At 48.9% G+C, this 21,690-nt stretch overlaps 1 protein-coding gene across 1 annotated transcript in view; it reads right to left on the reverse strand.

Moving 5' to 3' along the window:
- The window catches only part of LOC106591038 (transcriptional regulator ATRX), a 174,758-nt gene that overhangs the window by 50,697 nt on the left and 102,371 nt on the right, over positions 1-21,690 (reverse strand). The window contains 1 exon segment of the mRNA XM_045724998.1: positions 21,594-21,690. This exon segment is cut by the window's right edge and continues 95 nt beyond it. Coding sequence (XP_045580954.1) covers positions 21,594-21,690 — 97 coding nt within the window.

Genomic DNA, 21,690 nt, shown 5'->3' on the forward strand with positions numbered 1-21,690 from the left:
GAGAGGTAGCTCATGAGAAAGAGGAGAGAGAGGTAGCCCATGAGAGAGAGGAGAGAGAGGTAGCTCATGAGAGAGAGAGGAAGCCATGAGAGAGAGGTAGCTCATGAGAGAGAGGTAGCCCATGAGAGAGAGGAGCCAGAGAGAGAGGTAGCTCATGAGAGAGAAAGAGATAGCTCATGAGAGAGAGAGAGGAAGAGATAGATCATGAGAGAGAGAGAGAGAGAGAGAAAGAGATAGCTCATGAGAGAGAGAGAGAGAGAGAGAGAGAAAGAGATAGCTCATGAGAGAGAGAGAGAAAGCTCATGAGAGAGAGATAGCTCATGAGAGATAGAGAGAGAAAGAGATAGCTCATGAGAGAGAGAGAGAAAGAGGTAGCTCATGAGAGAGAGAGAGAAAGAGGTAGCTCATGAGAGAGAGAGAAAGAGGTAGCTCATGAGAGAGAGAGAGAAAGAGGTAGCTCATGGAGAGAGAGAGAGAAAGAGGTAGCTCATGAGAGAGAGAAGAGAGAGAGGTAGCTCATGAGAGAGAGAAGAGAGAGAGAGGTAGCTCATGAGAGAGAGAAGAGAGAGAGAGGTAGCTCATGAGAGAGAAGAGAGAGAGGTAGCTCATGAGAGAGAGAAGAGAGAGAGAGGTAGCTCATGAGAGAGAGGAGAGAGAGAGAGGTAGCTCATGAGAGAGGAGAGAGGGGTAGCTCATGAGAGAGAGAAGAGAGGGGTAGCTCATGAGAGAGGGGTAGCTCATGAGAGAGAGAGAGAGAGGTAGCTCATGAGAGAGAGGTAGCTCATGAGAGAGAGAGAGAGAGAGAGGTAGCTCATGAGAGAGAGAGTGAGAGGTAGCTCATGAGAGAGAAAGAGATAGCTCATGAGAGAGAGAGAGAAAGAGATAGCTCATGAGAGAGAGAGAGAAAGAGATAGCTCATGAGAGAGAGAGAGAGAAAGAGATAGCTCATGAGAGAGAGAAAGAGGTAGCTCATGAGAGAGAGAGAGAGAGAGGAGAGAGAGAGGCAGCTCATGAGAGAGAGAGAGAGAGGTAGCTCATGAGAGAGAGATAGCTCATGAGAGAGAGAGAGAAAGAGGTAGCTCATGAGAGAGAGAGAAAGAGGTAGCTCATGAGAGAGAGAGAGAAAGAGGTAGCTCATGAGAGAGAGAGAGAGAGGTAGCTCATGAGAGAGAGAGAAAGAGGTAGCTCATGAGAGAGAGAGAGAGAGAGGTAGCTCATGAGAGAGAGAGGTAGCTCATGAGAGAGAGAGGTAGCTCATGAGAGAGAAGAGAGAGAGGTAGCTCATGAGAGAGAGAAGAGAGAGAGGTAGCCCATGAGAGAGAGGTAGCGAGAGAGGAAGCTCAGAGAGAGAGAGAGGTAGCTCATGAGCGAGAGAGAGAGAGAGGTAGCTCATGAGAGAGAGAGAGAGAGGTAGCTCATGAGAGAGGTAGCTCATGAGAGAGAGAGAGGTAGCTCATGAGAGAGAGAGAGGTAGCTCATAGAGAGAGAGAGGTAGCCAGAGAGAGAGAGGTAGCCCAGAGAGAGAGAGAGGTAGCCCATGAGAGAGAAAAGAGATAGCCCATGAGAGAGAGAGAGAGAGAGAGACAGCCCATAGAGAGAGAGAGAGAGAGAGAGAGAGAGAAAGAGATAGCTCATGAGAGAGAGAGAGAGAGATAGCTCATGAGAGAGAGATAGCTCAAGAGAGAGAGATAGCTCATGAGAGAGAGAAAGAGATAGCTCATGAGAGAGAGAGAGAAAGAGGTAGCTCATGAGAGAGAGAGAAAGAGGTAGCTCATGAGAGAGAGAGAAAAGAGGTAGCTCATGAGAGAGCGAGAAAGAGGTAGCTCATAGAGAGAGAGAGAAAGAGGTAGCTCATGAGAGAGAGAAGAGAGAGAGGTAGCTCATGAGCAGAGAAGAGAGAGAGAGGTAGCTCATAGAGAGAGAGAGAGAGAGAGGTAGCTCATGAGAGAGAAGAGAGAGAGGTAGCTCATGAGAGAGAGAGAGAGAGAGAGGTAGCTCATGAGAGAGAAGAGAGAGAGGAAGCCCATGAGAGAGAGGAGAGGGGTAGCTCATGAGAGAGAGAAGAGAGGGTAGCTCATGAGAGAGGGGTAGCTCATGAGAGAGAGAGAGAGGTAGCTCATGAGAGAGAGGTAGCTCATGAGAGAGAGAGAGAAAGAGATAGCTCATGAGCGATAGAGAGAGAAAGAGATAGCTCATGAGAGAGAGAGAGGTAGCTCATGAGAGAGAGGTAGCTCATGAGAGAGAGGAAGCTCATGAGAGAGAGGTAGCCCATGAGAGAGAGGTAGCTCATGAGAGAGAGAAGAGAGAGAGGTAGCTCATGGAGAGAGAAGAGAGAGGTAGCCCATGAGAGAGAGAGAGGAAGCCCATGAGAGAGAGAAGAGAGAGGTAGCCCAAGAGAGAGAGAAGAGAGAGAGGTAGCTCATGAGACAGAGAAGAAGAGAGAGAGAGGTAGCTCATGAGAGAGAGAGAGAGAGAGAGGTAGCCCATGAGAGAGAGGAGAGAGAGGTAGCTCATGAGAGAGAGAGAGAGAGGTAGCTCATAGAGAGAGGAGAGAGGGTAGCTCATGAGAGAGAGAGAGAGAGAGGTAGCCCATGAGAGAGAGGTAGCCATGAGAAAGAGGTAGCTCATGAGAGAGAGGTAGCTCATGGAGAGAGAGAGAGAGAGAGAGAGGTAGCCCATGAGAGAGAGAGAGAGAGAGAGAGAGAGGGCAGCTCATGAGAGAGAAAGAGATAGCCCATGAGAGAGAGAGAGAAAGAGATAGCTCATGAGAGAGAGAGAGAAAGAGATAGCTCATGAGAGAGAGAGAAAGAGATAGCTCATGGAGAGAGAGAGAGAGAGAGAGAAAGAGGTAGCTCATGAGAGAAAGAGAGGAGAGAGAGAGGTAGCCCATGAGAGAGAGAAGAGAGAGAGGTAGCTCATGAGAGAGAGAAGAGAGGAGAGGTAGCCCATGAGAGAGAGAAGAGGCAGCCCATGAGAGAGAGGTAGCCAGAGAGAGAGGTAGCTCAGAGAGAGAGGAGCAGAGAGAGAGGTAGCCCATGAGAGAGAGAAGAGAGAGAGGTAGCTCATGAGAGAGAGAAGAGAGAGGTAGCTCATGAGAGAGAGAGAGGTAGCCAGAGAGAGAGAAGCTCATGAGAGAGAGAAGAGAGAGAGGTAGCTCATGAGAGAGAGAAGAGAGAGAGGTAGCTCATGAGACAGAGAAGAGAAGAGAGAGAGAGGTAGCTCATGAGAGAGAGAAGAGAGAGAGGTAGCTCATGAGAGAGAGGAGAGAGAGGTAGCTCATGAGAGAGAAGAGAGAGGTAGCTCATGAGAGAGAGGAGAGAGAGGTAGCTCATGAGAGAGAGAAGAGAGAGAGGTAGCTCATGAGAGAGAGAGGTAGCTCATGAGAAAGAGGCAGCCATGAGAGAGAGGTAGCCCATGAGAGAGAGAGAGAGAGAGAGAGAGAGAGGTAGCTCATGAGAGAGAGAGAGAGAGAGAGAGAGAGAGAGCCAGAGAGAGAAAGAGATAGCCCATGAGAGAGAGAGAGAAAGAGATAGCTCATGAGAGAGAGAGAGAGAGATAGCCCATGAGAGAGAGAGAGAGAGATAGCCCATGAGAGAGAGAGAGAGAGAGGAGAGGTAGCTCATGAGAGAAAGAGGAGAGAGAGAGAGGTAGCTCATGAGAGAGAGAAGAGGAGAGGTAGCTCATGAGAGGAGAGAGGAGAGGTAGCCCATGAGAGAGAGAAGAGAGAGAGGTAGCTCATGAGAGAGAGGAGAGAGAGAGAGGTAGCCCATGAGAGAGAGAGAGAGAGGTAGCTCATGAGAGAGAGAGAGAGGTAGCTCAGAGAGAGAGAGAGAGGTAGCTCATGAGAGAGAGAGAGAGAAGGTAGCTCATGAGAGAGAGAGAGAGAGAGGTAGCTCATGAGAGAGAGGAGAGCTCATGAGAAGAGGAAGCCAAGAGAGAGAGGTAGCTCATGAGAGAGAGAGAGAGAGAGAGAGGAGGAGAGAGAGGTAGCCCATGAGAGAGAGGAGAGAGGGGCAGCTCATGAGAGAGAGAAGAGAGAGAGGTAGCCCAAGAGAAGAGGAGCAGAGAGAGAGGTAGCTCAAGAGAGAGAGAGAGGGAGAGAGAGAGGTAGCTCATGAGAGAGAAAGAGATAGCTCATGAGAGAGAAAGAGATAGCCCAGAGAGAGAGAGAGAGAGAAAGAGATAGCCCATAGAGAGAGAGAGAGAGAAAGAGATAGCCCATGGAGAGAGAGAGAGAAAGAGATAGCCCATGAGAGAGAGAGAGAAAGAGATAGCCCATGAGAGAGAGAGAAAGAGATAGCTCATGAGAGAGAGAGAAAGAGATAGCTCATGAGAGAGAGAGAAAGAGATAGCTCATGAGAGAGAGAAAGAGGTAGCTCATGAGAGAGAGAGGTAGCTCAAGAGAGAGAGATAGCTCATGAGAGAGAGAAGAGAGGGAGAGGTAGCTCATGAGAGAGAGAAGAGAGAGAGAGGTAGCTCATGAGAGAGAGGTAGCTCAGAGAGAGAGAGGTAGCTCATGAGAGAGAGAGAGGTAGCTCATGAGAGAGAGAGAGGTAGCTCATGAGCGAGAGAGAGGTAGCTCATGAGCGAGAGAGAGAGAGGTAGCCCATGAGAGAGAGAGAGAGGAGCCCATGAGAGAGGTAGCTCATGAGAGAGAGAGAGAGGTAGCTCATGAGAGAGAGAGGTAGCCAGAGAGAGAGAGGTAGCCCATGAGAGAGAGAAGAGAGAGAGAGGTAGCTCATGAGAGAGAGAAGAGAGAGGTAGCTCATGAGAGAGAGGAGAGAGAGGTAGCTCATGAGAGAGAGAAGAGAGAGAGGTAGCTCATGAGAGAGAGAGGTAGCTCATGAGAGGAGAGAGGTAGCTCATGAGAGAGAGGTAGCTCATGAGAGAGAGGTAGCTCATGAGAGAGAAAGAGATAGCTCATGAGAGAGAGAGAGAGAAAGAGATAGACATGAGAGAGAGAGAGAGAGAGAGAAGAGATAGCTCATGAGAGAGAGAGAGAGAGAGAGAGAAAGAGATAGCTCATGAGAGAGAGAGAGAAAGCTCATGAGAGAGAGATAGCTCATGAGAGATAGAGAGAGAAAGAGATAGCTCATGAGAGAGAGAGAGAAAGAGGTAGCTCATGAGAGAGAGAGAGAAAGAGGTAGCTCATGAGAGAGAGAGAAAGAGGTAGCTCATGAGAGAGAGAGAGAAAGAGGTAGCTCATGAGAGAGAGAGAGAGAAAGAGGTAGCTCATGAGAGAGAGAAGAGAGAGAGGTAGCTCATGAGAGAGAGAAGAGAGAGAGAGGTAGCTCATGAGAGAGAGAAGAGAGAGAGAGGTAGCTCATGAGAGAGAAGAGAGAGAGGTAGCTCATGAGAGAGAGGAGAGAGGTAGCTCATGAGAGAGAGAGAGAGAGAGGTAGCTCATGAGAGAGGAGAGAGGGGTAGCTCATGAGAGAGAGAAGAGAGGGGTAGCTCATGAGAGAGGGGTAGCTCATGAGAGAGAGAGAGAGAGAGGTAGCTCATGAGAGAGAGGTAGCTCATGAGAGAGAGAGAGAGAGAGAGGTAGCTCATGAGAGAGAGAGTGAGAGGTAGCTCATGAGAGAGAAAGAGATAGCTCTTGAGAGAGAGAGAGAAAGAGATAGCTCATGAGAGAGAGAGAGAAAGAGATAGCTCATGAGCGATAGAGAGAGAAAGAGATAGCTCATGAGAGAGAGAAAGAGGTAGCTCATGAGAGAGAGAGAGAGAGGTAGTTCATGAGAGAGGTAGCTCATGAGAGAGAGAGAGAGAGGTAGCTCATGAGAGAGAGGTAGCTCATGAGAGAGAGGTAGCTCATGAGAGAGAGAGAGAGAGGTAGCTCATGAGAGAGAGAAGAGAGAGGTAGCTCATGAGAGAGAGAAGAGAGGTAGCTCATGAGAGAGAAAGAGGTAGCTCATGAGAAAGAGAAGCTCATGAGAGAGAGAAGAGACAGAGGTAGCTCATGAGACAGAGAAGAGGAGAGAGAGAGAGGTAGCTCATGAGAGAGAGAGAGAGAGAGAGGTAGCTCATGAGAGAGAGGAGAGAGAGGTAGCTCATGAGAGAGAGCAGAGAGAGGTAGCCCATGAGAGAGAGGAGAGAGGGGTAGCCCATGAGAGAGAGAAGAGAGAGAGGCAGCCCAGAGAGAGAGGTAGCCCATGAGAAAGAGGTAGCTCATGAGAGAGAGGTAGCTCATGAGAGAGAGAGAGAGAGAGAGGTAGCCCATGAGAGAGAGAGAGAGAGAGAGAGAGAGAGGTAGCTCATGAGAGAGAGAGAGAGAGAGAGAGAGAGAGAGAGAGAGGTAGCTCATGAGAGAGAAAGAGATAGCTCATGAGAGAGAGAGAGAAAGAGATAGCTCATAGAGAGAGAGAGAGAAAGAGATAGCTCATGAGAGAGAGAGAGAGAAAGAGATAGCTCATGAGAGAGAAAGAGATAGCTCATGAGAGAGAGAGAAAGAGATAGCTCATGAGAGAGAGAAAGAGGTAGCTCATGAGAGAGAGAGAGAGAGAGGTAGCTCATGAGAGAGAGAGGTAGCTCATGAGAGAGAGAGGTAGCTCATGAGAGAGAGAGGTAGCTCATGAGAGAGAAGAGAGGGAGAGGTAGCTCATGAGAGAGAGAAGAGAGAGAGAGGTAGCTCATGAGAGAGAGGAGCCAGAGAGAGAGAGGTAGCCCATGAGAGAGAGAGAGGAAGCCCAGAGAGAGAGAGAGGTAGCTCATGAGAGAGAGAGAGAGAGGTAGCTCATGAGAGAGGTAGCTCATGAGAGAGAGAGAGGTAGCTCATGAGAGAGAGAGAGGTAGCTCATGAGAGAGAGAGGTAGCTCATGAGAGAGAGAGGTAGCTCATGAGAGAGAGAGAGGTAGCTCATGAGAGAGAAAGAGATAGCCCATGAGAGAGAGAGAGAGAAAGAGATAGCCCATGAGAGAGAGAGAGAGAGAGAGAGAGAGAGAGAGAAAGAGATAGCCCATGAGAGAGAGAGAGAGAGACAGCCAGAGAGAGAGAAAGCCAGAGAGAGAGATAGCCCATGAGAGAGAGAGAGAGAGAAAGAGATAGCCCATGAGAGAGAGAGAGAAAGCTCATGAGAGAGAGAGAGAGGAAGCTCATGAGAGAGAGAAAGAGGTAGCTCATGAGAGAGAGAGAGAAAGAGGTAGCTCATGAGAGAGAGAGAGAAAGAGGTAGCTCATGAGAGAGAGAAGAGAGAGAGGTAGCTCATGAGACAGAGAAGAGAGAGAGAGGTAGCTCATGAGAGAGAGAAGAGAGAGAGAGGTAGCTCATGAGAGAGAAGAGAGAGAGGTAGCTCATGAGAGAGAGAAGAGAGAGAGAGGTAGCTCATGAGAGAGAGGAGAGAGAGAGAGGTAGCTCATGAGAGAGAGGAGAGAGGGGTAGCTCATGAGAGAGAGAAGAGAGGGGTAGCTCATGAGAGAGGGGTAGCTCATGAGAGAGAGAGAGAGGTAGCTCATGAGAGAGAGGTAGCTCATGAGAGAGAGAGAGAAAGAGATAGCTCATGAGCGATAGAGAGAGAAAGAGATAGCTCATGAGAGAGAGAAAGAGGTAGCTCATGAGAGAGAGGTAGCTCATGAGAGAGAGGTAGCTCATGAGAGAGAGGTAGCTCATGAGAGAGAGGTAGCTCATGAGAGAGAGAAGAGAGAGAGGTAGCTCATTAGAGAGAGAAGAGAGAGGTAGCTCATGAGAGAGAGAGAGGTAGCTCATGAGAGAGAGAAGCTCATGAGAGAGAGAAGAGACAGAGGTAGCTCATGAGAGAGAGAAGAGAGAGAGGTAGCTCATGAGACAGAGAAGAGAAGAGAGAGAGAGGTAGCTCATGAGAGAGAGAAGAGAGAGAGAGGTAGCTCATGAGAGAGAGGAGAGAGAGGTAGCTCATGAGAGAGAGCAGAGAGAGGTAGCTCATGAGAGAGAGGAGAGAGGGGTAGCTCATGAGAGAGAGAAGAGAGAGAGGTAGCTCATGAGAGAGAGGTAGCTCATGAGAAAGAGGTAGCTCATGAGAGAGAGGTAGCTCATGAGAGAGAGAGAGAGAGAGAGAGGTAGCTCATGAGAGAGAGAGAGAGAGAGAGGAAGAAGAGAGAGAAAGAGATAGCCCATGAGAGAGAGAGAGAAAGAGATAGCCCAGAGAGAGAGAGAGAAAGAGATAGCTCATGAGAGAGAGAGAAAGAGCAGGAGAGAGAGAGAGAGAGAGAGAAAGAGGTAGCCATGAGAGAAAAGAGGTAGCCACTGAGAGAGAGGGAGCCCATGAGAGAGAGAAGAGAGGGAGAGGTAGCTCATGAGAGAGAGAAGAGAGGGAGAGGTAGCCCATGAGAGAGAGAAGAGAGAGAGGTAGCTCATGAGAGAGAGGAGAGAGAGAGAGGTAGCCCATGAGAGAGAGGAGAGAGAGGTAGCCCAAGAGAGAGAAGAGAGAGGTAGCTCATGAGAGAGGGAGAGAGGTAGCCCATGAGAGAGAGAGAGAGGGTAGCTCATGAGGGAAGAGAGAGGTAGCCCATGAGAGAGAGGTAGCAGAGAAGAGGTAGCTCATGAGAGAGAGGCAGCCCATGAGAGAGAGAGAGAGAGAGAGAGAGGAGAGAGAGGTAGCCCATGAGAGAGAAAGAGATAGCTCATGGAGAGAGAGAGAAAGAGATAGCTCATGAGAGAGAGAGAGAGAGAGATAGCTCATGAGAGAGAGAGAAAGAGGTAGCTCATGAGAGAGAGAGAGGAAGCCATGAGAGAGAGTAGCTCATGAGAGAGGGAGAGGTAGCTCATGAGAGAGAGAGAGAGAGAGGTAGCCCATAGGAGAGAGAGGTAGCCCATGAGAGAGAGAGGTAGCTCATGAGAGAGAGAGGTAGCTCATGAGAGAGAGAAGAGAGAGAGAGGTAGCTCATGAGAGAGAGAAGAGAGAGGAAGCTCATGAGAGAGAGGAGAGAGAGGTAGCTCATGAGAGAGAGAGAGAGAGAGGTAGCTCATGAGAGAGAGAGGTAGCTCATGGAGAGAGAGAGGTAGCCCATGAGAGAGAGAGGTAGCCCATGAGAGAGAGAGAGGTAGCCATGAGAGAGAAAGAGATAGCCCATAGAGAGAGAGAGAGAAAGAGATAGATCATAGAGAGAGAGAGAGAGAAAGAGATAGCCCATGAGAGAGAGAGAGAGAGAGAGAGAAAGAGATAGCTCATGAGAGAGAGAGAGAGAGGAAGAGATAGCCCATGAGAGAGAGAGAGAGAAAGAGATAGCTCATGAGAGAGAGAGAGAAAGAGATAGCTCATGAGAGAGAGAGAGAAAGAGGTAGCCCATGAGAGAGAGAGAAAGAGGTAGCTCATGAGAGAGAGAGAGAAAGAGGTAGCTCATGAGAGAGAGAGAGAAAGAGGTAGCTCATGAGAGAGAGAAGAGAGAGAGGTAGCTCATGAGCAGAGAAGAGAAGAGAGAGAGAGGTAGCTCATGAGAGAGAGGTAGCCAGAGAGAGAGAGAGAGAGAGGTAGCTCATGAGAGAGAGAAGAGAGAGGTAGCTCATGAGAGAGAGAGAGGTAGCTCATGAGAGAGAAAGAGGTAGCTCATGAGAGAGAGAAGCTCATGAGAGAGAGAAGAGAGAGAGGTAGCTCATGAGAGAGAGAAGAGAGAGAGGCAGCCCATGAGAGAGAGAGAGAGAGAGAGGTAGCTCATGAGAGGAGAGAGAGAGGTAGCCCATGAGAGAGAGAGAGAGAGGTAGCTCATGAGAGAGAGAGAGAGGTAGCCCATGAGAGAGAGAGAGAGGTAGCCCATGAGAGAGAGAGAGAGAGAGGTAGCCCATGAGAGAGAGAAGAGAGAGGAAGCATGAGAGAGAGAGAGAGAGAGGCAGCCCATGAGAGAGAGAGGTAGCTCATGAGAGAGAGAGAGAGAGAGAGGTAGCTCATGAGAGAGAGAAGAGAGAGAGAGGTAGCTCATGAGAGAGAGGTAGCTCACGAGAGAGAGGTAGCTCATGAGAGAGAGAGGTAGCTCATGAGAGAGAGAGGTAGCTCATGAGAGAGAGAGAGAGAGGTAGCTCATGAGAGAGAGAGAGAGAGAGGTAGCTCATGAGAGAGAGAGAGGTAGCTCATGAGAGAGAGAGAGGTAGCTCATGAGAGAGAGAGAGGTAGCTCATGAGAGAGAGAGAGGTAGCTCATGAGAGAGAGAGGTAGCTCATGAGAGAGAGAGAGAGAGAGGTAGCTCATGAGAGAGAGAAGAGAGAGGTAGCTCATGAGAGAGAGAAGAGAGAGAGGTAGCTCATGAGAGAGAGAGAGGTAGCTCATGAGACAGAGGTAGCTCATGAGAGAGAGAGGTAGCTCATGAGAGAGAGAGGTAGCTCATGAGAGAGAGAGAGGTAGCTCATGAGAGAGAAAGAGATAGCTCATGAGAGAGAGAGAGAGAAAGAGATAGATCATGAGAGAGAGAGAGAGAGAGAGAGAGAGAGAAAGAGATAGCTCATGAGAGAGAGAGAGAGAGAGAGAGAAAGAGATAGCTCATGAGAGAGAGAGAGAAGGAGACCAGAGAGAGAGAGAGAGACAAAGAGATAGCTCATGAGAGAGAGAGAGAGAAAGAGGTAGCTCATGAGAGAGAGAGAGAAAGAGGTAGCTCATGAGAGAGAGAGAGAAGAGGTAGCTCATGAGAGAGAGAGAGAAAGAGGTAGCTCATGAGAGAGAGAGAGAAAGAGGTAGCTCAAGAGAGAGAGAGAAAGAGGTAGCTCATGAGAGAGAGAGAGAAAGAGGTAGCTCATGAGAGAGAGAAGAGAGAGAGGTAGCTCATGAGACGGAGAAGAGAAGAGAGAGAGAGGTAGCTCATGAGAGAGAGGTAGCTCATGAGAGAGAGAAGAGAGAGAGGTAGCTCATGAGAGAGAGAGAGGTAGCTCATGAGAGAGAGAGAGGTAGCTCATGAGAGAGAAAGAGGTAGCTCATGAGAGAGAGAAGCTCATGAGAGAGAGAAGAGAGAGGTAGCTCATGAGAGAGAGAAGAGAGAGAGGTAGCTCATGAGAGAGAGGAGAGAGGTAGCTCATGAGAGAGAGGAGAGGGGCAGCCCAGAGAGAGAGAGAGAGAGAGGTAGCTCATGAGAGAGAGGTAGCCCAGAGAGAGAGGTAGCTCATGAGAGAGAGAGAGAGAGAGAGGTAGCCCATGAGAGAGAGAGAGAGAGGGAGAGAGAGGTAGCCCATGAGAGAGAAAGAGATAGCCCATGAGAGAGAGAGAGAGAAAGAGATAGCTCATGAGAGAGAGAGAGAGAGCTCATGAGAGAGAGAGAGAGAGAGCTCATGAGAGAGAGAGAGAGCTCATGTATGAGAGAGAGAGAGAGAGAGAAAGAGGTAGCTCATGAGAGAGAAAGAGGAGCCGAGAGAGAGAGGTAGCTCATGAGAGAGAGAAGAGAGGGAGAGGTAGCCCATGAGAGAGAGAAGAGAGGGAGAGATAGCTCATGAGAGAGAGAAGAGAGAGAGAGGTAGCCCATGAGAGAGAGAGGAAGCTAAGAGAGAGAGAGGTAGCCCTAGAGAGAGAGAGGCAGCCCATGAGAGAGAGAGAGAGGTAGCTCATGAGAGAGAGAGAGAGGCAGCCCATGAGCGAGAGAGAGAGAGGCAGCTCATGAGAGAGAGAGGTAGCTCATGGGAGAGAGAGAGGTAGCTCATGAGAGAGAGAGAGGAGGAGAGAGAGAGAGAGAGAGAGAGGTAGCTCATGAGAGAGAGAGAGAGAGGTAGCTCATGAGAGAGAGAGGTAGCTCATGAGAGAGAGAAGAGAGAGAGGTAGCTCATGAGAGAGAGAAGAGAGAGAGGTAGCTCATGAGAGAGAGAAGAGAGAGAGGTAGCTCATGAGAGAGGAGAGAGAGGTAGCTCATGAGAGAGAGGAGAGAGATAGCTCATGAGAGAGAGAGAGAGAGAGGTAGCTCATGAGAGAGAAAGAGATAGCTCATGAGAGAGAGAGAGAGAAAGAGATAGCTCATGAGAGAGAGAGGTAGCTCATGAGAGAGAGAGAGGTAGCTCATGAGAGAGAGAGAGGTAGCTCATGAGAGAGAGAGAGGTAGCTCATGAGAGAGAGAGTGAGAGAGAGAAGAGAGAAGAGATAGCCCATGAGAGAGAGAGTGAGAGAGAGAAGAGAGAAAGAGATAGCTCATGAGAGAGAGGGAAGCTCATGAGAGAGAGAAGAGAGAGAGGTAGCTCATGAGAGAGAGAAGAGAGGGAGAGGTAGCTAATGAGAGAGAGAAGAGAGAGAGAGGTAGCTCATGAGAGAGAGGTAGCTCATGAGAGAGAGAAGAGAGAGAGGTAGCTCATGAGAGAGAGAAGAGAGAGGTAACCCATGAGAGAGAGGAGAGAGGGCAGCTCATGAGAGAGAGAAGAGAGAGAGGCAGCCCATGAGAGAGAGGCAGCTCAGAGAAAGAGGTAGCTCATGAGAGAGAGGTAGCTCATGAGAGAGAGAGAGAGAGAGAGAGGTAGCTCATGAGAGAGAGAGAGAGAGAGAGAGAGAGAGAGGTAGCTCATGAGAGAGAAAGAGATAGCTCATGAGAGAGAGAGAGAAAGAGATAGCTCATGAGAGAGAGAGAGAAAGAGATAGCTCATGAGAGAGAGAGAAAGAGATAGCTCATGAGAGAGAGAGAGAGAGAGAGAAAGAGGTAGCTCATGAGAGATAAAGAGGTAGCTACTGAGAGAGAGAGGTAGCTCATGAGAGAGAGAAGAGAGGAGAGGTAGCTCATGAGAGAGAGAAGAGAGGGAGAGGTAGCTCATGAGAGAGAGAAGAGAGAGAGAGGTAGCTCATGAGAGAGAGGAGAGAGAGAGAGGTAGCTCATGAGAGAGAGGAGAGAGAGGTAGCTCATGAGAGAGAGCAGAGAGAGGTAGCTCATGAGAGAGAGCAGAGAGAGGTAGCTCATGAGAGAGAGGAGAGAGGGGTAGCTCATGAGAGAGAGAAGAGAGAGAGGTAGCTCATGAGAGAGAGGTAGCTCATGAGAAAGAGGTAGCTCATGAGAGAGAGGTAGCTCATGAGAGAGAGAGAGAGAGAGAGAGGAGAGAGAGAGGTAGCTCATGAGAGAGAAAGAGATAGCTCATGAGAGAGAGAGAGAAAGAGATAGCTCATGAGAGAGAGAGAGAGAAAGAGATAGCTCATGAGAGAGAGAGAGAGAAAGAGATAGCTCATGAGAGAGAGAGAGAGAAGAGATAGCTCATGAGAGAGAGAGAGAGAAAGAGATAGCTCATGAGAGAGAGAGAAAGAGATAGCTCATGAGAGAGAGAGAAAGAGGTAGCTCATGAGAGAGAGAGAGGTAGCTCATGAGAGAGAGAGGTAGCTCATGAGAGAGAGAGGAGAGGGAGAGGTAGCTCATGAGAGAGAGAAGAGAGAGAGGTAGCTCATGAGAGAGAGGTAGCTCATGAGAGAGAGAGGTAGCTCATGAGAGAGAGAGGTAGCCAGGAGAGAGAGAGGTAGCCCATGAGAGAGAGAGAGGCAGCCCAAGAGAGAGAGAGGTAGCTCATGGGAGAGAGAGAGAGGTAGCTCATGAGAGAGAGAGAGAGAGGTAGCCCATGAGAGAGAGAGAGAGAGGTAGCTCATGAGAGAGAGAAGAGAGAGAGAGGTAGCTCATGAGAGAGAGAAGAGAGAGAGGTAGCTCATGAGAGAGAGAGGTAGCTCATGAGAGAGAGAGAGGTAGCTCATGAGAGAGAGAGGTAGCTCATGAGAGAGAGAGAGGTAGCTCATGAGAGAGAAAGAGATAGCTCATGAGAGAGAGAGAGAAAGAGATAGATCATGAGAGAGAGAGAGAGAGAAAGAGATAGCTCATGAGAGAGAGAGAGAGAGAGAGAGAGAGAGAAAGAGATAGCTCATGAGAGAGAGAGAGAGAGAGAGAGAGAGACAAAGAGATAGCTCATGAGAGAGAGAGAGAGAGAGAGACAAAGAGATAGCTCATGAGAGAGAGAGAAAGCTCATGAGAGAGAGAGAGATAGCCCAGAGAGAGAGAGAGAAAGAGATAGCTCATGAGAGAGAGAGAAGAGGTAGCTCATGAGAGAGAGAGAGAAAGAGATAGCTCATGAGAGAGAGAGAGAGAGAGGTAGCCCATGAGAGAGAGAGGTAGCCCAGAGAGAGAGAAGAGAGAGAGGTAGCTCATGAGAGAGAAGAGAAGAAGAGGTAGCCCATGAGAGAGAGAAGCTCATGAGAGAGAGAAGAGAGAGAGGTAGCTCATGAGAGAGAGAGAGAGAGGTAGCTCATGAGAGAGAGAAGAGAGAGAGGTAGCTCATGAGAGAGAGAAGAGAGAGAGAGGTAGCTCATGAGAGAGAGAGAGAGGTAGCTCATGAGAGAGAGAGAGAGGTAGCTCATGAGAGAGAGGAGAGAGAGGTAGCTCATGAGAGAGAGCAGAGAGAGGTAGCTCATGAGAGAGAGCAGAGAGAGGGGTAGCTCATGAGAGAGAGAGGTAGCTCATGAGAGAGAGAAGAGAGGGAGAGGTAGCTCATGAGAGAGAGAAGAGAGAGAGAGGTAGCTCATGAGAGAGAGGTAGCCAGAGAGAGAGGTAGCCCAGAGAGAGAGGAAGGAGAGAGAGAGGTAGCCATGGAGAGAGAGAGGTAGCTCATGAGAGAGAGAGAGGTAGCTCATGAGAGAGAGAGAGAGGTAGCTCATGAGAGAGAGAGGTAGCTCATAGAGAGAGAGAGGTAGCTCATGAGAGAGAGAGGTAGCTCATGAGAGAGAGAAGAGAGAGAGGTAGCTCATGAGAGAGAGAGAGAGAGGTAGCTCATGAGAGAGAGAAGAGAGAGAGGTAGCTCATGAGAGAGAGAGGTAGCTCATGAGAGAGAGAGGTAGCTCATGAGAGAGAGAGAGGTAGCTCATGAGAGAGAAAGAGATAGCTCAGAGAGAGAGAGAGAGAAAGAGATAGACCATGAGAGAGAGAGAGAGAGAGAGAGAGAAAGAGATAGCTCATGAGAGAGAGAGAGAGAGAGAGAGAGAGAAAGAGATAGCTCATGAGAGAGAGAGAGAGAAAGAGATAGCTCATGAGAGAGAGAGAGAGAGAGAAAGAGATAGCTCATGAGAGAGAGAGAGAGAAAGAGGTAGCTCATGAGAGAGAGAGAGAAAGAGGTAGCTCAGAGAGAGAGAGAAAGAGGTAGCTCATGAGAGAGAGAGAGAAAGAGGTAGCTCATGGGAGAGAGAGAAAGAGGTAGCTCATGAGAGAGAGAGAGAAAGAGGTAGCTCATGAGAGAGAGAAGAGAGAGAGGTAGCTCATGAGACAGAGAAGAGAAGAGAGAGAGAGGTAGCTCATGAGAGAGAGGTAGCTCATGAGAGAGAGAAGAGAGAGAGGTAGCTCATGAGAGAGAGAGAGGTAGCTCATGAGAGAGAGAGAGGTAGCTCATGAGAGAGAAAGAGGTAGCTCATGAGAGAGAGAAGCTCATGAGAGAGAGAAGAGACAGAGGTAGCTCATGAGAGAGAGAAGAGAGAGAGGTAGCTCATGAGAGAGAGAAGAGAGAGAGAGGTAGCTCATGAGAGAGAGGTAGCTCATGAGAGAGAGCAGAGAGAGGTAGCTCATGAGAGAGAGGAGAGAGGGGTAGCTCATGAGAGAGAGAAGAGAGAGAGGTAGCTCATGAGAGAGAGGTAGCTCATGAGAGAGAGGTAGCCAGAGAGAGAGAGAGAGAGAGAGAGGTAGCTCAAGAGAGAGAGAGAGAGAGAGAGAGAGAGGAGAGAGAGGTAGCTCATGAGAGAGAAAGAGATAGCTCAAGAGAGAGAGAGAGAGAAAGAGATAGCTCATGAGAGAGAGAGAGAGAGCTCATAGAGAGAGAGAGAGAGAGCTCATGAGAGAGAGAGCTCATGAGAGAGAGAGAGAGAGAGAGAAAGAGGTAGCTCATGAGAGAGAAAGAGGTAGCTACTGAGAGAGAGAGGTAGCTCATGAGAGAGAGAAGAGAGGGAGAGGTAGCTCATGAGAGAGAGAAGAGAGGGAGAGATAGCTCATGAGAGAGAGAAGAGAGAGAGAGGTAGCTCATGAGAGAGAGAGGTAGCTAATGAGAGAGAGAGGTAGCTCATGAGAGAGAGAGGTAGCTCATGAGAGAGAGAGAGAGGTAGCTCATGAGCGAGAGAGAGAGAGGTAGCTCATGAGCGAGAGAGAGAGAGGTAGCTCATGAGAGAGAGAGGTAGCTCATGAGAGAGAGAGAGAGGTAGCTCAAGAGAGAGAGAGAGAGAGAGAGAGAGAGAGAGAGGTAGCTCATGAGAGAGAGAGAGAGGTAGCTCATGAGAGAGAGAGGTAGCTCATGAGAGAGAGAAGAGAGAGAGGTAGCTCATGAGAGAGAGAAGAGAGAGAGGTAGCTCATGAGAGAGAGAAGAGAGAGAGGTAGCTCATGAGAGAGGAGAGAGAGGTAGCTCATGAGAGAGAGGAGAGAGATAGCTCATGAGAGAGAGAGGAGAGAGAGGTAGCTCATGAGAGAGAAAGAGATAGCTCATGAGAGAGAGAGAGAGAAAGAGATAGCTCATGAGAGAGAGAGAGGTAGCTCATGAGAGAGAGAGAGGTAGCTCATGAGAGAGAGAGAGGTAGCTCATGAGAGAGAGAGAGAGAGGTAGCTCATGAGAGAGAGAGAGGTAGCTCATGAGAGAGAGAGTGAGAGAGAGAAGAGAGAAAGAGATAGCTCATGAGAGAGAGAGTGAGAGAGAGAAGAGAGAAAGAGATAGCTCATGAGAGAGAGGGGTAGCTCATGAGAGAGAGAAGAGAGAGAGGTAGCTCATGAGAGAGAGAAGAGAGGGAGAGGTAGCTAATGAGAGAGAGAAGAGAGAGAGAGGTAGCTCATGAGAGAGAGGTAGCTCATGAGAGAGAAGAGAGAGAGGTAGCTCATGAGAGAGAAAGAGATAGCTCATGAGAGAGAGAGAGAGATAGCTCATGAGAGAGAGAGAGAAAGAGATAGCTCATGAGAGAGAGAGGTAGCTCATGAGACAGAGAGAGGTAGCTCATGAGAGAGAGAGTGAGAGAGAGAAGAGAGAAAGAGGTAGCTCATGAGAGAGAGAAGCTCATGAGAGAGAGAAGAGCTAGAGGATGCTCATGAGAGAGAGAAGAGAGAGAGGTAGCTCATGAGACAGAGAAGAGAAGAGAGAGAGAGGTAGCTCATGAGACAGAGAAGAGAAGAGAGAGAGAGGTAGCTCATGAGAGAGAGAAGAGAGAGAGAGGTAGCTCATGAGAGAGAGGAGAGAGGGGTAGCTCATGAGAGAGAGGTAGCTCATGAGAGAGAGGTAGCTCATGAGAAAGAGGTAGCTCATGAGAGAGAGGTGAGAGGGGTAGCTCATGAGAGAGAGAAGAGAGGTAGCTCATGAGAGAGAGGTAGCTCATGAGAAAGAGGTAGCTCATGAGAGAGAGGTAGCTCATGAGAGAGAGAGAGAGAGGTAGCTCATGAGAGAGAGAGAGAGAGAGAGAGGAGAGAGAGAGGTAGCTCATGAGAGAGAAAGAGATAGCTCATGAGAGAGAGAGAGAGAAAGAGATAGCTCATGAGAGAGAGAGTGAGAGAGAGAAGAGAGAAAGAGGTAGCTCATGAGACAGAGGTAGCTCATGAGAGAGAGAAGAGAAGAGAGAGAGAGGTAGCTCATGAGAGAGAGAAGAGAGAGAGAGGTAGCTCATGAGAGAGAGGTAGCTCATGAGAGAGAGAAGAGAGGTAGCTCATGAGAGAGAGGTAGCTCATGAGAAAGAGGTAGCTCATGAGAGAGAGAGAGAGAGAGAGAGAGAGAGGTAGCTCATGAGAGAGAAAGCGATAGCTCATGAGAGAGAGAGAGAGAAAGAGATAGCTCATAGAGAGAGAGAGAGAGAAAGAGATAGCTCATGAGAGAGAGTGAGAGAGAGAAGAGAGAAAGAGGTAGCTCATGAGAGAGAGGTAGCTCATGAGAGAGAGAAGAGAAGAGAGAGAGAGGTAGCTCATGAGAGAGAGGAGAGAGGGGTAGCTCATGAGAGAGAGAGGTAGCTCATGAGAGAGAGAGAGGTAGCTCATGAGAGAGAGAGAGAGAGGTAGCTCATGAGAGAGAGGTAGCTCATGAGAGAGAGGTAGCTCATGAGAGAGAGGTAGCTCATGAGAGAGAGGTAGCTCATGAGAGAGAGGTAGCTCATGAGAGAGAGGTAGCTCATGAGAGAGAGGTAGCTCATGAGAGAGAGGTAGCTCATGAGAGAGAGGTAGCTCATGAGAGAGAGAGAGAGAGAGAGAGAGAGGTAGCTCATGAGAGAGAGAGAGAGAGAGGAGAGAGAGAGGTAGCTCATGAGAGAGAAAGAGATAGCTCAAAGAGAGAGAGAGAGAGAGAGAGAAAGAGATAGCTCAGAGAGAGAGAGAGAGAGAGAGAGAGAAAGAGATAGCTCATGAGAGATAGAGAGAAAGAGATAGCTCATGAGAGAGAAAGAGATAGCTCATGAGAGAGAGAGAAAGAGATAGCTCATGAGAGAGAGAGAGAAAGATATCTCATGAGAGAGAAAGAGATACCTCATGAGAGAGAGAGAGAGAAAGAGGTAGCTCATGAGAGAGAGAAAGAGGTAGCTCATGAGAGAGAGAAGAGAGGGAGAGGTAGCTCATGAGAGAGAGAAGAGAGAGAGAGGTAGCTCATGAGAGAGAGGTAGCTCATGAGAGAGAGAGGTAGCTCATGAGAGAGAGAGGTAGCTCATGAGAGAGAGAGAGAGGTAGCGCAAGAGAGAGAGAGAGGTAGCGCATGAGAGAGAGAGAGGTAGCTCATGAGAGAGAGAGAAAGAGATAGCTCATGAGAGAGAGAGAAAGAGATAGCTCATGAGAGAGAGAGAGAGAAAGAGATAGCTCATGAGAGAGAGAGGTAGCTCATGAGAGAGAGAGAGGTAGCTCATGAGAGAGAGAGAGGTAGCTCATGAGAGAGAGAGAGGTAGCTCATGAGAGAGAGAGAGGTAGCTCATGAGAGAGAGAGAGGTAGCTCATGAGAGAGAGAGTGAGAGCTCATGAGAGAGAGAGTGAGAGAGAGAAGAGAGAAAGAGATAGCTCATGAGAGAGAGAAAGAGGTAGCTCATGAGACAGAGGTAGCTCATGAGAGAGAGAAGAGAAGAGAGAGAGAGGTAGCTCATGAGAGAGAGAAGAGAGAGAGAGGTAGCTCATGAGAGAGAGGAGAGAGAGGTAGCTCATGAGAGAGAGCAGAGAGAGGTAGCTCATGAGAGAGAGGAGAGAGGGGTAGCTCATGAGAGAGAGAAGAGAGGGGTAGCTCATGAGAGAGAGAGAGAGAGAGGTAGCTCATGAGAGAGAGGTAGCTCATGAGAGAGGGGTAGCTCATGAGAGAGAGGTAGCTCAGAGAGAGAGAGAGAGAGAGAGAGAGGTAGCTCATGAGAGAGAGAGAGAGAGAGAGAGAGGAGAGAGAGGTAGCTCATGAGAGAGAAAGAGATAGCTCATGAGAGAGAGAGAGAGAGAGAGAAAGAGATAGCTCATGAGAGAGAGAGAGAGAGAGAGAGAAAGAGATAGCTCATGAGAGATAGAGAGAGAAAGAGATAGCTCATGAGAGAGAGAGAGAAAGAGGTAGCTCAGAGAGAGAGAGAGAGAGAGAGAAAGAGGTAGCTCATGAGAGAGAGAAGAGAGGGAGAGGTAGCTAATGAGAGAGAGAGAGAGAGAGAGGTAGCTCATGAGAGAGAGGTAGCTCATGAGAGAGAGAGAAAGAGATAGCTCATGAGAGAGAGAGAGAAAGAGATAGCTCATGAGAGAGAGAGGTAGCTCATGAGAGAGAGAGAGGTAGCTCATGAGAGAGAGAGAGGTAGCTCATGAGAGAGAGAGAGGTAGCTCATGAGAGAGAGAGTGAGAGCTCATGAGAGAGAGAGTGAGAGAGAGAAGAGAGAAAGAGATAGCTCATGAGACAGAGGTAGCTCATGAGAGAGAGAAGAGAAGAGAGAGAGGTAGCTCATGAGAGAGAGAAGAGAGAGAGAGGTAGCTCATGAGAGAGAGGAGAGAGAGGTAGCTCATGAGAGAGAGCAGAGAGAGGTAGCTCATGAGAGAGAGGAGAGAGGGGTAGCTCATGAGAGAGAGAAGAGAGGGGTAGCTCATGAGAGAGAGAGAGAGGTAGCTCATGAGAGAGAGAGAGAGAGGTAGCTCATGAGAGAGAGAGAGAGGTAGCTCATGAGAGAGAGGTAGCTCATGAGAGAGAGGTAGCTCATGAGAGAGAGGTAGCTCATGAGAGAGAGAGAGAGAGAGGTAGCTCAGAGAGAGAGAGAGAGAGAGGAGAGAGAGAGGTAGCTCATGAGAGAGAAAGAGATAGCTCATGAGAGAGAGAGAGAGAGAGAGAGAAAGAGATAGCTCATGAGAGATAGAGAGAGAAAGAGATAGCTCATGAGAGAGAGAGAGAGAGAGAAAGAGGTAGCTAATGAGGTAGCTCATGAGAGAGAGGTAGCTCATGAGAGAGAGAGGTAGCTCATGAGAGAGAGAGGTAGCTCATGAGCGAGAGAGAGAGAGGTAGCTCATGAGCGAGAGAGAAGAGAGAGGTAGCTCATGAGAGAGAGAAGAGAGAGAGAGGTAGCTCATGAGAGAGAGAAGAGAGAGAGAGGTAGCTCATGAGAGAGAGAAGAGAGAGAGAGGTAGCTCATGAGAGAGAGAAGAGAGAGAGGTAGCTCATGAGAGAGAGAAGAGAGAGAGGTAGCTCATGAGAGAGAGAAGAGAGAGAGGTAGCTCATGAGAGAGAGAAGAGAGAGGTAGCTCATGAGAGAGAGAAGAGAGAGGTAGCTCATGAGAGAGGAGAGAGAGGTAGCTCATGAGAGGAGAGAGAGGTAGCTCATGAGAGAGGTAGCTCATGAGAGAGAGGAGAGAGGTAGCTCATGAGAGAGAGGAGAGAGGTAGCTCATGAGAGAGAGAGAGAGGAAACTCAGAGAGAGAAGAGAGGTAGCTCATGAGAGAGAGAGGAGAGAGAGGTAGCTCATGAGAGAGAGAGGTAGCTCATGAGAGAGAGGAGAGAGAGGTAGCTCATAGGAGAGAGAGAGAGAGAGAGAGAGAGAGAGAGAGAGGTAGCTCATGAGAGAGAGAGAGAGAGGTAGCTCATGAGAGAGAGGTAGCTCATGAGAGAGAGAAGAGGTAGCTCATGAGAGAGAGAGAGAGAGAGAGAGAGAGAAAGGTAGCTCATGAGAGAGAGAGGTAGCTCATGAGAGAGAGAGAGAGAGAGAGAGAGAGAGAGAGAGAGAGAGAGAGAGTGGACGCAGGCCGGACAGACCCAGGGAGGGATAAACAACAGGGTTTATGACAGCTCTAAAGTTCAAAGGCAGCTGGCTGCACACTAACCTGTTACACACACAAAATCCACCCCCCTCTCACACACACACACACACACACTAATGTATTCCAGCGTACATATGCACAGATGGAGCAGGTTGACAGAGAGTATCTTGGCATTTAAAGGTTATTTGGTCCATCGTTGTTCCAGTGAAGGATATTGCGGTGTGTCTATAATGAGAGGGTTTAAACACAGTAATGAGGGTTGGACCTGTTCCTCTGCAGGGGCTCAGTGAGCAGGGGGCCAGCTGGGAAGCATGTTCCCTCCACTTAACAGATGTCTGAGAGCGTGCACACACAAAATCATGATTTGTCCAAATAACCAGTGACAATTGTTCCTCGTTATTAGTCACATCCCATCGTTATTAGTCATATCCCATAGTCCTGGGACAAAAGTTACATACATCTATGTTACCTACGCCTGTCCAATAGAGATTATACCCCCACCTCCCTCCCAGCCTCGGTACCTTTGGCAGCATAGGAGTGGTCCTCTTGCTCTTCTTGCCAGTGGGATCATCCAGAAGGTCAGGTTCAAAGGCGTAGAGCTCTGTCAGCTCATTCATG

The sequence above is a fragment of the Salmo salar genome, chromosome ssa09 (genome assembly GCF_905237065.1).
Source record: "Salmo salar chromosome ssa09, Ssal_v3.1, whole genome shotgun sequence".
Lineage (NCBI taxonomy): Eukaryota > Metazoa > Chordata > Actinopteri > Salmoniformes > Salmonidae > Salmo > Salmo salar.